The sequence below is a fragment of the Mauremys mutica genome, chromosome 5 (genome assembly GCF_020497125.1).
Source record: "Mauremys mutica isolate MM-2020 ecotype Southern chromosome 5, ASM2049712v1, whole genome shotgun sequence".
Lineage (NCBI taxonomy): Eukaryota > Metazoa > Chordata > Testudines > Geoemydidae > Mauremys > Mauremys mutica.
The window spans coordinates 84634916-84650778 of NC_059076.1; the positions used below are offsets into that span (position 1 = coordinate 84634916).

At 41.1% G+C, this 15863-nt stretch overlaps 1 protein-coding gene across 7 annotated transcripts in view; it reads left to right on the forward strand.

Moving 5' to 3' along the window:
- The window catches only part of FAM149A (family with sequence similarity 149 member A), a 70972-nt gene that overhangs the window by 39091 nt on the left and 16018 nt on the right, over nucleotides 1-15863 (forward strand). For 3 of the 7 annotated variants that reach the window (XM_045020052.1, XM_045020053.1, XM_045020058.1), the window contains 2 exons: nucleotides 12057-12164; nucleotides 15582-15714. In XM_045020052.1, coding sequence (XP_044875987.1) covers nucleotides 12057-12164; nucleotides 15582-15714 — 241 coding nt within the window. Of the gene's footprint in view, nucleotides 1-7526; nucleotides 7603-8131; nucleotides 8501-9316; nucleotides 9430-12056; nucleotides 12165-15581; nucleotides 15715-15863 lie in introns of those variants that run through there. The other 4 variants (XM_045020056.1, XM_045020055.1, XM_045020054.1 and 1 more) reach the window with 4 other exon arrangements.

The following is a 15863-nucleotide window of genomic DNA, read 5'->3' on the forward strand; positions in this document are numbered from 1 at the left end:
AAGGGGCACTATGGAGATTAGGTGCTGCCAGAAGTACTGTCCAGAGTGACAGCAACCTACGACCCTCTGATTGGCCCATACTCACTATTTAACCCTAGAGGGTACAACAGGAAGTTGTCTGGGTAACTACACAGATTTCTGGCCTGCTGCGACTCCAGACCTCACTATTTTTCTGATCTCCAGTCTCCAACCCCTGCCTGACTCTCACTTTTCTTCTTGCGTCCTGATTCCAGCCTAACTACCTCTGATCTCTGACCCCGCCTTGACTCTGACCCGGACTCCTGCTTATTGATCTTGTCTCTAGTGATTATTCTGATCCCTGCTTGCTGACTTCTGCCTTGTAGCCATCCTTGACAGGTGGGTTGGCCCAGCTGTGACTTCTAGGCAAGACTGCCTATGCCCTGATCCCTTACAGTCAGACATGATGTTGGCCACGTCACTCCCCTGTGTACTGTTGACTATGAAACTGACCTGCCTTCACTGTGTCAGCCCAATGAACCATTGGCTTGGGGGAACTTTGACTTAGGCAGTGTCAATGACCATACCCTTAGTATTGCCGAAGTGGGGTACCCTACATCATCCTCCCCACATTGTCTAAATCAAATAAGATGGTTGCTGTTGTGATGCTGTCCACCTCAAGCCATTCTTATCTATTCCAGTCTCTTTTCTTGAATTTAAAGTACTTCCTCCTTTCTGGTCTCCCTGATTATTCTTCCTCTTTAGTTTGTCCAAAATTAGATGGGAAAATGACCTATCTCTCTTATTATGTTCAGTCACTCTTCACTGGCTTTCTCTTGCTTTTTGTAACAAATTCAAACTCCTTTAAGGCCAGGCACAACTCAAGTTAAGTCTACACTAGCAGCGCTTTACTGGTCTAGGAATACCGGTATACTACACTGACGAAGAACTCCTAGTATGGCTACAGCTATATTAGCAAAGATGTGCTTTGTACCAGTATGGTAAAACCACCCCCTACAAGTGAAGCAAGCTACACCAGTAAAAGCACAGATTTACCAGTATAACTGTATCTACGCTACTGATGTCTGTCAGCATAGCTGTATCAGTCAGTGATCACACCTCTTCATGCCCCAATCAACATATATCTATACTGGCAGAAGTCTGTAGCATAGACATAGTCTTAGCTTTTGCATCTCTCTCCGTTTGCGTTTATTTTGATGCTCCTCCCCATTCTCTTCACTCTTCCCCTCACCTCTTCATTCAGCTTAAGCCACAGTTTTAATAACCTCTTTCATTTCTTCCTCACATGTTCTTGTCCTCACTTTCTTTTATGTGACTCCTAAGTCTGGAACTCCTTTCTTGACCCTCTCTGCCATCTCTCCACTCTGTCAAGTCCCTCACATAGTGTGAGATCTATAAACCTTAGTTTTCCCTGCTAAGTAGTGTCATTGAAGAGGAATCATGAAACTCTCAATGCTATATGCATTAATCCCTAAAATAGTAATAATGTGATCTTACTGTGATCACTCTCATTCTCTCTTCCTGTTCTCTCACCTTCCCCTCACTGCCTAGGAAGAAGTACAGAGGAAAGCAGTCTGAGGATTATAGTGAATCACAAGCTAAATATGAGTCAACAGTGTAACACAGTTGCAAAAAAAGCAAACATAATTCTGGGATTTATTAGCAGGAGTGTTGTATGCAAGACACGAGAAGTAGTTCTTCCACTCTTCTCCATACCGATATTGCCTCAACTCCAGTATTGTGTCCAGTTCTGGGTGCCACATTTCAGGAAAGATGTGGACAAATTGGAGAAAGTCCAGAGGAGAACAACAAAAATTATTAAAAGTCTAGAAAACATGACCTATGAGGCAAGATTGAAAAAATTGGGTTTGTTTAGTCTGGAGAAGAGAAGACTGAGAGGGAACATTACAATAGTTTTCAAGTGCATAAAAGGTTGTTACAAGGAGGAGGGTGAAATATTGTTCTCTTTAACCTCTAAAGATAGGACAAGAAGCAATGGGCTTAAATTGTAGCAAGGGAGGGTTAGGTTGGACATTAGGAAAAACTTCCTAACTGTCAGGGTTGTTGAGCACTGGAACAAATTGCCTAGAGAGGTTGTGGAATCTCCATACTTGCGTGTTTTTAAGAACAGATTAGACAAACACCTATCAAGAATGGTCAAGTTATTATGTAGTTCTGCCTTGAGTGTAAGGGACTGGATTAGATGACCTACTGAGGTCCCTTCCAGTTTTACACTTCTATGATTTTATGTATGTGTACCTGTGCTGGTCAATTTCTTCTTAACTTAGGTAGCAAGTTTTTCAGGGGAGGGACTCTTTTGTCCCCTTGTATTGCACTGCAAATATTTATTGTGTAAATTATAATGTACTGAGCCTAACTTAAGTTTTAAATACAGTTGTGAAGGTTTTGTATCTCTGTTGGGACTGTAAATTCAAGTGGCATTCCCATTTGCATTATTTTTTGGAGTGATGATAGTGATTTTGTGCAATATGCCCCCCCTTTTAAAGGAAGCTTTGTTGAACTGTTTGTTACCACATGCAATCTAGGTCATACTGTTCTTTGTTAATAAATGTGGTAAAATGGCCATTCAACAAACTGCATGGCTTCAGAGAAATAAAAGGAATTAGCATCTGCAGTTTGTTCGTTCTTTCTTTCTTTCTTTCTTTCTTTTCTTTAAGTTTTCACATAGTAGCTTTATAGACAGCCTTTTTTCACTTCCCTTTTCCATCTGTAATTCTCCATATCTTGAACTTCCTCTTTGGGTTTTATTGCCTTTGGCAAACTAGAGCATGTATGTTACAGCCTGCAATAAATCATATTAGAGTCACTAAATATTTCTTGATGTAACAGAGTTGTAATTTACAATCTTCCTTCTAGAAATATATTTTCTTTAGATCTTTGCAAACCACTATAAAATGCATATTTTAAGGCACAAGATATAACTTGAGAGGAGGAAAAAAAGGAAGTTGAGGTGACTGCAGTTGTCATTTCAGGCATGGAAGCTTGCCACTGATTTTTTCTTAGCGTTTCATTTTGTAGCATAGTCAGTTATCTAACATCTATTATAGTATAGTCTCTGAGGATACAGGAGTTTAAACAAGATATGATATTGCAGTTATCCTACATTTGCCGCATCTGCAGTTTCCCTCCCCATCACATTCCCCACACACACTAATAGTTATTTCCACAGGATTCTCCCATCAGCAACATTGTATTTGTCCTCCTGCAGAGTATTATTTCCTCAGATGTGCTTGCAGCAGCAGCTTGAAGATGATTAGTCAAAACTAGTTTAATTTACACTACTAGTTTAATTTATTACTACTACAGTGCTTTTGGGAAAATATTGCTCAAGACTGTATTGGGAAAATTCGTGTTGATTGTTAATTTTCTTCTGTGGCTTAGTATGCTGTAATGGAAGGGAGAAATGGGTCAGAAAAGGAAGAAAGAGACAAAGTTGCCTTGCCCTTTAAGGACAGTCAGTGTGCTCTTGAATTCACCTGTAAAGACCTCATGTTGCCACACCCTTTTTCTCTCCAATGTGCTTTGTTACTACTCTAAAGATTGCTTGAAGCACTGTAGTTCCTGTATATCCAACAACCCTAATTTTAAAAATGTTGTGCTCCTTTGTTTACTTTCCTTTGCTCTGAGTATCCATTTCTCTTGGAGATCACCCATACACTTCCATATATGCTCACTGTAGAAGTTCCAAGTCCTTTTTGTCCCCTTCCTCTAATGACCCCAATTCTTTATCACAGCCATACACTTCTGTTAATTCATTTGAAAATTTCAGTAGTCTGTTTTCCTGGTTAGAGACCTTGAAGTGCTCCCCTAGAAACTTTTACCACACCTCTCTTATAGAGATACCCTTTGTTCCTCTATTTCTTTTTAAATTCTTGATGCTTTTTGCACACCATTTAGAAGCCTTCCTGTGCACTTCAGCCACATTTTCAGAGTTCCCTCGTGTAATTCAACATCCCCTGTGAATACCTCTTCTGCACCCCTCCTGTTTAATACTTAATTTAAGTGCTCCAGCTTTGTAGATGCTCCTCAGTATTTTCCTGAATATGTCCATTTCCTAAGATTCCTATTATGCTCACAAACCTCCTTTTAGAGCAGGGGTCAACAACCTGCAGCATGCGGGCTGATTTTTAGTGGCACGCTGCTGCCAACCAGGGTCCCAGCCCCTCTCAGCCCACTGCCGGCCTAGATGGATGGAACCCAGACGGCAGCAGGCTGAGTGGGGCCAACAGCCCAGACCCGGGCTGAGCGGGGCTGGCGGCTGGAACCCCATCCACTGCTGGTCTGGGGTTTCGTCTGCTGCCTGCACTGCCGGTCTGGCATGCAAAACCTTTTACTGGCACGCGAAACCTTAAATTAATGAAGACTTGGCACACCACTTCTCAAAGGTTGCTGACACATTTTAGAAATTTTTGAGATATTCCCACATTCCCCTAAAGTGTTCCCTTATGTGTTCCCAGACCTATTTCATAGATATTATTGTATTGCATTTGTAGCACCTAGAAGGATCAGTCATAGACCAGGACTCCATTGGGCTAGGCATTGTACAAACACAAAAGGAGACAGTCCCTGCCTTCAGGAGTTTATAATCTAAAATACCCTATGTAAAACACAGCAGTTCTGTACTCTTTTATATAAACCTCTGGTGCTTTCTTGCACCCTTCCTATAGAGAGCCCAGTATTCTCTCCTGTCCAAAAATTCTTCCATGAGTACTTCAGCACCCTCTGTGCAACTTCTTTGGTATTATGCACTACCATATGCTTCTGCTCTCTGATTTGAGGCCCTATATTTTCCTCTACGTCAAGGTGTTGAAACAAAACAGAGTAAAAAAGAACATGGAGGGGTTCTAAGCCCATGGGTACAGTGGAGTCTACACACAATGCACTCTTCATTTTCTCTGAGCCAGCAAAAGGCGCTCTGCACCAGCTCCGTACAGCTGGGCTTCAGCTAGTATTCAGGATACATGCTGAGGATGGAGCTGGGGGGAAGCAATCACTCTATGCAGAACACTCTACTCCAACAGTGAAGGATATTGAGACAGGAGTTAATGATGCTTCAGTCTGCATTGACTTCCACACCAAACTCCTTCCACTTGGAGGGATTGGTAGAAACTCTTGACAGTACGGGTCATGAAAGAGATGCTGCCTGGTGAGTGGCTAGGAAGCAATGAGAAGGGCCCAGCACACTCTGTAGAGGCCTCAAGAGCCATGCATTCTCTCTCTCTCTCTCTCTTTTTCCTTGTTTAGAGCAGGGTGTAGCCCTTAATAGACCACTGAATGATACTGTATTTAACATCTCATCCCTCCTTAGGAAATTCACTGCACCTCAACCTGTGCAGATGCTTCATGCCCTGCCTTCCTCTTTGGGTGAGGGGATTTTTGTCCTCCAAGCCACTGTATAAGTCTCCTGTGCAAAACCCATTTACTTGAACTCCATGTAGGGGATGAAAATTTGGCTCTCTTTTAGCCACAATCCTGTCCTCTTCCTAGTCCATTTCATAAGTGTTTTAAGATACCATGGTAACCATGTCCTAATTGCAGCTTTCACAATTGCTACCACTAGTGGAGCTCCACATTGGAATTATGGCTTTAGTGGTTCCTCCCTTTGTGATCCATCTGATTCAGCTTCCCCGATTCCCCTCAGTATTTGTGATATCCAAGTAGAGTTAAAAATAATGAGTTTTACCTGGTGAAAATCCCCCTGTCCCCAGTATCTCAGGCAACCAAATGGAATTTTTGTCAAATTTTCCTCATAAAATTCATCACTAGACTGTGACCAAATATGAAAAATGTCAGCCTTAGGTTTTGTTTTTTTTTCAAGACTGTCATAAGGACCTGTAAATTAGGGTCTTATAACTGAAGTGACTTGTCCATAAGGGCTGCTGTATTGTGGTGTTAGTGTAACACTCTGATAAACAAAATAGCCACCTAGTGGCACTATAAAACTACATTATAGTTTAGAACAAAGCAAATATTTCTCATTTATACTCAGATATACAGTGTGCAGTTCATAAGTTGCATTTGTTAGTGTCTTTATTCATAGTGGCTTACAATTAAAATTATGTTGCAATGCTCTTTGTGCTTATTGTCTGGATTGTGTAATGTGTTTGTTATTATTTAGTGTTGTAGTGGTTCAGAAGAATGTGTAAAGTAAATGTTTTTCAATCTTATCTGTGAGGATAGCTGTATTTGTAAACATTAGAAATATTTCTGCATACTTTCCTTTTCATTCCTTTTAAAACAAACCAAAATAAAAAACCCTATAATCTAAATATTACATTTTCAAGATTTAAATATTATTTTAATATAGCTTAGCAAATTGTTATATATTCCTCCTATTTTAGCAGTTTATTTTAACTCCCCTGAGACCTCTCCCTTTCCTGGTAGTATTTGTTTATGGAGAGATTTACAGTATTTATCTGAGATGTACATGTTTTGTTGGAACCTGTACACTGGCAGCAGTGGGAAGTGCTCTGGAGTAAATATGCAGTCACACACATTCCCCAATTGCCCGTAGCATGAAGATTAGCTATACTTTAAACCGGGATAGTGGAGGGGAAAATTAACCCATACCAGTTTATCTGAGATGGCCCTCCTCCTACCCCCACAGCAGGATTTTGAGGGAGAGGCTGCTAGCCAACTCTTTGCTCTGGATTGACTTGTTTTCCCAAATTCATTAACCCCTGCAAAGGAAAGCCGAGGCCTGATGTAGTTGTTACCTGGTGTTTCGCCTTTCTCTTGCATCAAACCAAGCATAAAAGAATTGTTTCAGAAACAGCTGGGGAAATGAGGGTAGGAGTGGGAGTGTGTGGAATTATTTAATAAGGCATATCATTAGGTACAGAGAAATTTTTAAATGGTACATTTAGGAAATACTCAATAGGCTACACCTGCCAGGACCATGGGCAAGCACAGGAATTTTGTAGTAAATAAACTGCATTAGAAACTCATTTCTGAAATAAACCTTCATTTAAAGTCAATTGGTGGAAATCTCCCTTGGAATTTCTTTATTAAATGGTGCTTTTGAAATAAAAATTCTAACACCTGGACAAAGGAGGAATCACCATCATTCCCCAGAGTGACACTAATTATCTTCTTTTCTCCATATATCTATGGTTTACTGTGCATCAAGGGTGTGCATACATTCTTGTTGCCTGGACTGATGCTGTAGCTCATTCCAACCCTATGCCTGGTACTATTTCCAGAACAGGAATATTTTTAACCACTGTTTCTGGTAGCAATTGTTCCTACCTCTGTTGCTTTTTGTTTTATTTTTGCATTTCTCCCATCCAAATAAGGTGGGCCAGATTCAACCACTAGTATTCAGTGAGTAGTACTTTTCTTTGTGAGTAATCCTGTCATTTCAGTAGGGTTAGGAGGGCAGTAAAGTGCTACTCAATGCTGGCAGAATCTGGACCCCCGTGAGCAGTCCAGCAGCAGTCATGCTCTGAAAATCCTGTGAAGAAGGGGCAGAAGGGAGATAATGGACTTGACCTGCACAGGTTTCTGTGAGTCACTGGTCTCCTTAAAACTCCTCCCTACTTCCCCCCCCCCTTGTGGATGGGAACCTATTCTGATGTCATGTGGGGTGGAAGGACTTGGCAGGTGTGTGTTAGGATGGTGAAAATGGCTTTTCTTATTGGCTAACACAAAGGTGGGGGGTGGCATAGGTTCTGGAACTGGGGGAGCTTCAGCACCGCCTGGTTTGAAGTGGTTTCCATTATATAGAGGGTTAACAGTTTGGTTCAATGGCTCTCAGCACCCCCAAATTACAAATTACTTCAGCAGGCCTGGGGGATGGCTAGGGCTTTGTTGGGTTTAGGGGGCATTGGCATTAGGGCATTAAGGCTCTTGGTCCTGGAAGGAGGGGAATAATTGGTAGGAAGGAAGGGGCGGGTGTGAGGTGGGGGGGTGAAGGGGTAGTGGTCAAGGCTCTCCCTAGGGATGAGAAAGGAGGGCAGGGTCTGGCAGCTGGATGGGTCGGTCACTTGGATGTGGGGAGGGTTGCTCGGGCAATGGAGGAGGCTGGCTAGAGTGGGGTTTCCTGGCGCGTGGGCCCGCGAGCCACAGTATCTGCCCGGGGCGAGCCGCGCCCTGGACAGGAGCCGCCCGCCCGGCTTACTGCAGCTGTTGCGGAATTCCGCGCCCCGCCACCTGCGGCCGGCGCGAAGGGGCGCTCAGAGCCCGCAGCGAGCGGAGGGTGAAGCTGCAGCGGCTCCGGAGCAGCCCGACCCCGCAGACCCCTTCCCCACCCGCCCTGGCCTCTCTCCCGACGGGAGATGGAGGGTCACAATGAGACATGACAGGGGGGCGCTGCTTGCAGCCGCGTCCGCGCTGGGGACGCCAGGAGGGGCAGAGATCCTGCTGGGCTGCTGCGAGCCCGGGCGCCGCTCTTCTCTGCGCCTTTCATGCGCGTGGCTAGCGGGGTGCGGCGCCCCTGCCCCCCGCCCGTGACTTCCGACCCGCCGCGGCGTGCCCCAGATCCAGAGCTGGTGGTCATAGGGTAAGGCTGGAAAACAGGGGGGGCTGCGCTGCGCGCGCTCCTCGGGCCTCCCTCCCTGCAGAGACACCAGCCTCAGTCTCCGCGCGTGTGCAGGCGGAGGTCAGAATTCTCGGGGGCAGTGCGTGTGCGGGGCTGTGTTACACGTGTCCAGTGTGTGTGAGAATATGGAGTGTGTGGACACGTATGCAAATATGGATAGTGTGTACAGCTTATTATGAATAGGGTACGTGAATGGTGTATATAAAATACATGATGGGGTGGAGTGGCAGCAAGATGTATTGGTGTAAATTTGGCATGACTGTATTACTAACTATAAGTCATTCCAGAGGATCACCGGTAAAACCTTTATACCATACCACCAAGTGTTTTTCCTGGCCAAAAAGCCTGTTTTAGAGCACTTACATTTTTTTTATTGTTACTTTTTCATACCTCAGCCTGTAGCTCCAGGCTCTCCCAGTGCCAGGAGAACAACTCACACAGACCTCTGAGGGAGCGAGAAAATCTCTTACATTAAAAATTCTGTACAAATAGATTTTGTTTATTAATACAGATGTCATGATTTCCAGTTCAGTATCTCAGCATCTTTTGGATTGTCTGCTTTTGAAAAGTATGAGATTCTTTTTCTAGCATTCAGGAGGCACAAGATACCTGACCATGAATACCATCACCATTGTAGACTGACTGTTGTCCAACTGGGGCCTCAGGTTATTTTAATCATAGGCGTGTAAGGTGTGAGTTTCAAATCTGGGAAGAAAAAAAAAGGAAACATTTCTGTGGCCAGTGGATTTAATTAAAGTAATGGTGTCTGTTTTGAAGCTGTTCAGAAGTTTGGAATTTTAGAATTCGCTGGGGAGATGGAGTAGAGGGCAGAGTGCGGCTGAGGCAGTCAAAGGTGCATAATAGATGCAGGATTAAATAAGAATGTACAGGTATGTAATGATAATTTTGATGTCTGAGTAGTGACTTAATGCTGTATTTGACCTTTGTTTTTTAGAAATAAACAAATATGTACAATTGAAATCAGTGCTCATGTCATTCTTCACAGAACTCTTCTCATAACCATAGACAGTAGCTTTATGGATTGCATTCAATCCCAGTCAACGCTAAAACAAATTGGAAAATAGTATGGCTGATCATACAATCTTTACATGGGTATTACTTAAGTAAGTAATTATTTATCTCAGAAAAGGTTGCAGGATTGAGTCTATATATTGTGTTTACAAATGCATGTATTTCTCCTAAAGAGATTTCTTTCCAGTTTTTTTCTGAGCAAGATGATTTCTCTAAAGAAAGCTATTTTGTAGTATTACATGCAGTGTTAGAGTTAGGAGCTTAGGGAATAATTTATGTTGGGGAGCTCATGAAAACATCACAGCAGATCCTAATAAATATCAGAGTTTAGTTATTTGTATATATTTATTTAGCTCATTTATTTTTATTATCTAAGAAAAATGCCTAAGAAGTATCTGCATCAAAATAGAACACAGCTGTCCCATCAAGCTACCATTCAAATAGCTTCTCCTATTCAAATAGAACCCTCTCCTGTGTCTGTGCAAAATATTGTATGTGTTCTGAATAAATATTTATACTTCATAAACTGATATATAATGATTTAACAATACTATATTCAATAGAAATTGTGTGTTCAAATTTAACTAAAACTAAGTATCAAAAATTAAAATGTTATCTGAGATTATATTATCATGGCAATATTGGAAAAAAATTAGTATTGTGTTGGATAGGGTTTTTGGTTATATTACTGTGTGTGATCTAAGAGTGAGATGCTTTTCTGGAGTATTTCTCGTTTTATTGTCTGCTGGCTGAGGTAAATTGTTTCATGAATTTGACTATTTAAGGTGCTAGTTGGCAGAGTAATGTTATTTGTATATTAGCAGTAAGGTCGCTGGGTGATTGTCATAAGTCTAATGATTGTCAGGGTACTCTTAGAGCTATTATATGGGAGTTTTCAGTGTTGTATGTTCTAAATGGATGAGTTTAATAATTGCACAACTGAGTTAGATTATAGCCTTTTAGGATTGTAAACTAACAACTACTCAAGTTAAAAAATACTAACTTTTCTCTCCACAGTAAGATATTGTAGTAGAAATAGCAATAAAGCAATGGTAGAGTTTTCCTCATCTGTGTATTTTAAAGTATGTACTTTAAGGTTTATAGACTTTTTAAGTTATTGAGGGTGGTGACATTGAACTACATTTTATAAGAAGCAATCAAAATGAGTCAGAAGATCAGTACTTACATTTGTTACATTGGAAAGGGCAGAGTAATGAAAAATTTTATGGCCTATTCCCTAATGCAAATGATCCACATTTCTTCAGAACTGAAGTAATGGTGCTTTAGCAGCTCATGGAAAATTTTGATATGTGCACGTATCTTGATATTTAACTAGCATCTCAGATTTCCTAATGAAAATGTTAAGTTGACTGTTTAAAGACTCTGAAAAGGCCCTATTCCACTTAGTAGCATATTTGTAACTTCTTTTCCTGCAGACTTTACAGGTGGTGAAACCAGCTGCAGGTTAATGATTGAACAACAACATTTATTTAACTAAGTACTGTGTGAACAATTACTGTTTTGTACTTTTGAAGTACCTCTGGTGCCGGGAGGGAATACTACATGAGTGTTTTTCCTGTGGTTTCTGAACTGCAAAATACAGGGTAAAGAAATGTTTGAAGAATAAACATGTAGATTTCTGTACAGATTAATACCACTCTGAAAATAAGCCTTTAATTCCATTAAAAGTACACTCCGTTTTTTTTTCCTCAGGAAAGCTCTTGTAAATTGACTTACTATATTTTAAAATTGTTTGAGCAAACATTTTTGTAATTAACACTTTTAAGGAGTTGGCCGAGGCGGAAATTCAAGTAATTGTTCTGAATTCATTGATCAGATACTTTTCAGCCAATGTTCCTGTCTAGTGGTGAGAGAGGCTTTATTCTGCAATCGTACAGTCGTCGGTCCAGATCCTGCAAATATATTGTTTGAGTCCATAAAGAAAAACAGGTTGCAGGAAGATGAAAAATAATACTGTTTTTTCCCCCTATAAATGGACTAAATGCAAAGCTAATTTATTTTCTTTTTTCGTTGCTACCTTGGCACCCAGTCCTCCAGTCCTTTAAACGAATAATCCCATTGACTCTGATGACTGTGTGCAAAAGGTTTGTAGGATCTCCTCTCCGATCCCTGATTATAGTACTAGTTCCTAGGCAGAAGCCTTCTTATTTGCCAGTTTGGGAGTAAATTCATTCTGTCTTACAGCGCTGTACTACCACTCTCACCATAAGTGCACATTCTCGAGTGTTGTACAGGAATCCAGAGTTCTCTTCTTTCACTTGTGACTGGAATTTACATTATCAATTCCAGTGTGAAAATCATTTGCTCTGGACCTCTTTTAAATCAGATCCGCTCTTGTCATTTGGCTATACAGTAGACTGCTGTACCAGTAGTTAGTTTCTACCCTTTGTTTTTGATTGTGAGACATGAGTTATGATTATGTACAGACTGTAGAATAAATACTATTTTCTTGTGGTGTTTTCAGAAAGGGGCTGTCCAAAGGATCTACAGATCATTGTTTCCCAGGGAAGAGTGGAGATCTTCCAGCAATTTTTATGAGAAATGTGCAGGACGCCATTGACAATTTTACCTGGTATGCATTAACTTCTGAAATAGTACTTATTAATAATAGAACATTGGGCTAAGTATGATAATATAATCCATTATAACTAAATATTACAATGTGTCTACAGCAAATCTGGATAATTAACAGGTTGCTTTATTATTTTGGAAAAAAAGTGGCTACATTTAATACTATGCTTTTACACAAATGTAGTGCAGTTTCTTTTCACTAAAGTACCTTCTCTAACATAGTTAAAATGAATGTCATCAATCATTTTTCAGTAAGTTTTTCCAGCAGGAGTAATGGATCAAGAAACATCATCTCTTAATTCTAGTGATTATTTTCAGATTACCTCTTGGATTTCATTGGTCATTTCCAGGTCATTTTCATGGATAACAGGTGTTAAGTGAGGACTTCAACTTTCCAAATAAACATTATGCCATGCAAGGGAAGCAGCAGTTTAACTAGCTGAGATAGCAAGTAAATTCACCTTTTTATGTATTAGTCTGCTTAACTCAAAGTTTGTCTTCTCTGCATTTCAGGCTGATCACATTTACCTATGGTCTGCATTTTCTCCAATGTACTTAATATTTTGTACAACTATGATTCTTTGCATCTCAGAGTTTATTTTTCCTTTCCGCACCTCTGCCCCCACTTGCTGAGTAACATAATCCCACATTCTTATTTTTTTAATAAAACTATTATTATTGTATCTCAAAGCATTTAATCTAGGAACAGAAACACACAGGCTCTGTACTGCATAAAATACAAATAACCCTAATTTACCCAAGTTCTCGTTAATCAGATCTCCTGTAAAATATCTCTGGGTTTGAACTATGCTCTTGGGCTCCACAACCTCAGAGCAAAATGAACAGGCACCAGCCAGCATGGAGAGTCCAGGTTGAAACTTCAGAGTTCAGTGAAGAAAAAGCTAACTGTTTTTGTAGATCAGCTAACTTTAAAGAGGCCTCACTCCAGCTACCACTGCCTAGAAGTTGGCTGGTCTGCAAAGATGACTGCCTGGATCTTCACTGCATTCCAGTGTTGGAGGATCCAGAGTATAGCCATTTAAAAGTCTCCTGACAAACTAAAAACCCATAACTGAAAGTTTGCAATGGGCTCTGTGATGTTTCACTGCATATTCTTTATGAAAATATGCTTATGATATGAATATGACATAACTGAGATATATTTTATGCAAGATGGGGTCTTGTAAGGTGTCATTGGAAAGGTTATGATTTACTGAATGTGATTATTCAATCTGTATGCCTGTATCATTTCTGTATCTGAAGTTAGGAATGTTGACTGTGTATCTGTATTTCAACTATGCTACTTTGAGTGACGCCCTCTGCTAACACTTCAGGTACGACAATAGAAAAGCCAGACAGGGCTGATGACCCATCAACGAGGACAGTGGATTGTGAAAAGGCTTGGCCTTCCTGGGAACAATCCATACTGCCACTGACTTATGGACACTGTAACACTACAGAGTCAGCTGGTCTTGTCACCTGATACTAAACATTACCTGGGACTTCTTGTAACTTTCCATTGGAAGGGAAGGGGAGTCAATTTGGGAAACAAAGGATTCCTGCCTTATGTAAATCCTATTTAAGGGTGGGGAGGAAGGCAAACGAGACTCCTCCTCTTCATGGCCTATCTGCCCAAGAAGAAAGACTGCTAAAGCCACCTGAAGGGAAGGCAAGGGGGAGTCCAGACTGATACGGAGTCCAGTCTGAAAAGGAAATATAACTGGAAATCTGAACCACAGAAACTTTGCAACCTGCCTAAAATAACATTTAGTGTGAGAATTTACATTTTGTAACGTTTCTTAAGTATATTGAGCTTAGCTTGTGTACTTTGTTTTGTTTGGTCAGTAATCTGCTTTGTTCTGTTTGTTATCTCTTATATTCACTTAAAATTCACCTTTTGTAGTTAATAAACTTATTTCTTGCTTAATATAACCCAGTTTATGTAATTGCTAACTGGGGGTTGGGCAAGAAGTTGTGCATATCTCCCTCCACATTGAGGGATGGGGCGAATTTCATAAAACCTTTGGGTTTGTACCCCTTAAAGGGAGTGGGCACCAGAGCGGCTCTCTGTCTCTCTATGCAGCTGGGTGTGGCCCTGCCTGTGTGCTTGCCTGGAAGAGGCTTGTGAGCCTAGCCCAGCAAGGCCAGGTAAAGGGGACCCAGGCTGGCAGAATAGACTGACTCTGGCACCGCAGCACATCAGGTGACACCTCAAAGGGCCCAAGCCATCATAAGCCCACTCTCTGTATGAGTAAAATATAATACATAGCAGTAAATATAATAAAGCAATACTAATTGAAACTTTTATAATTTTAAACACTTTACTATAAGAAATAATGCAGTTTCTAATAGATTTTGAAAGATTTACTTGTCTATAACTTGTACAGTTTTGGCTGCACTGACTTTACTGTGAAGAAGGGGACACATTCTTTCAGCACCTTTCACATATTTAGGATGTATGCATATACATGGGCGCATGTGTAAAGTAAATGCCTATACACATGTTCTGGGTGTCCTGGTAATAGTTAAAATGATAATCACCCAGCAGTGTAATATGGTAGAAAAGTTAACCTATCAGTAGGGCCCTACCAAATTCAAAAAACCGTGAAATCTGGTCTCCCCCTGTGAAATCTGGTCTTGTGTGTGCTTTTACCCTATCCTGTGCAGATTTCACAGGGGGAGACCACAGTTTCTCAAATTGGGGGTCCTTATCCAAAAGGGAGTTGGGGTGTCACAGGGTTATTTTAGGGTGCTCACGGTATTTCCCCCCTTAATTCTGGGTTGCCTTCGGAGCTGTGTGGCTGAAGAGCAGCAGCTGCTGACTGAGGGGCCAGTTCTACAGCAGCAGCGTGGAAGGAAAGGTGGCAATACCATACCATGCCATCCTTCCTTCTGCACTGCTGCGGGAGGCGGTTCTGCCTCCAGAGCTGGGCTCGTGGCTAGCAGCTATCGCTGTCCAGCTGCCCAGCTCTGAAGGCAGCGCTGCCACCAGCAGCAATGCAAAAGTAAGGGCAGCAGTACCGCAAACCCTCCCCCCCAAAATCCTTTTTGGGTCAGGACCCCTAAAATTACACCACCATGAAATTTTAGATTTAAATAGCTGAAATCATGAAATTAGCAATTTTTAAATTCCTATGACTGTGAATGTGACCAAAATGGACTGTGAATTTGATAGGGCCCTACCTATCAGCCTTTGGGTGATAGGTATGATTGCAGCATACACCCATCCCACTCAGCCTAAAAACCAATACCCATCTCATCACCCTTAGCTAACAGATGGATTTCACAGCATGTTCTGAAAGTCACGTGTGTCACACACTGGCATACATCACTACCGTATATATGGTATGAATATGTGCAATATTACTTTTAGTATGTTTGTGTAAAATATATTTGATTATTTTGTTTCTTTCCACAGTGAAACTGTTTCGTCACTGTCTTCTAGCAGTCCTATAACACCAACAGACTTGAATAATTCTTGGTCTGAAATACAAAGCTATACTACTGGTTTGTCCACTGAAAGAAGCTCAATTTACTCTTGGAGGGATGATGTATGTCACAGAATTTTTTATTAATAGTACTTTTTATTTAATTTATTGATGAAAGATTAAACTGTTTTACAGAAAACTAAGTTTTTGAATTGTCATATAGCACATGACTTGTAATCGAAAAGTTACTTTTTTCCAGTGCAGGACAGCTG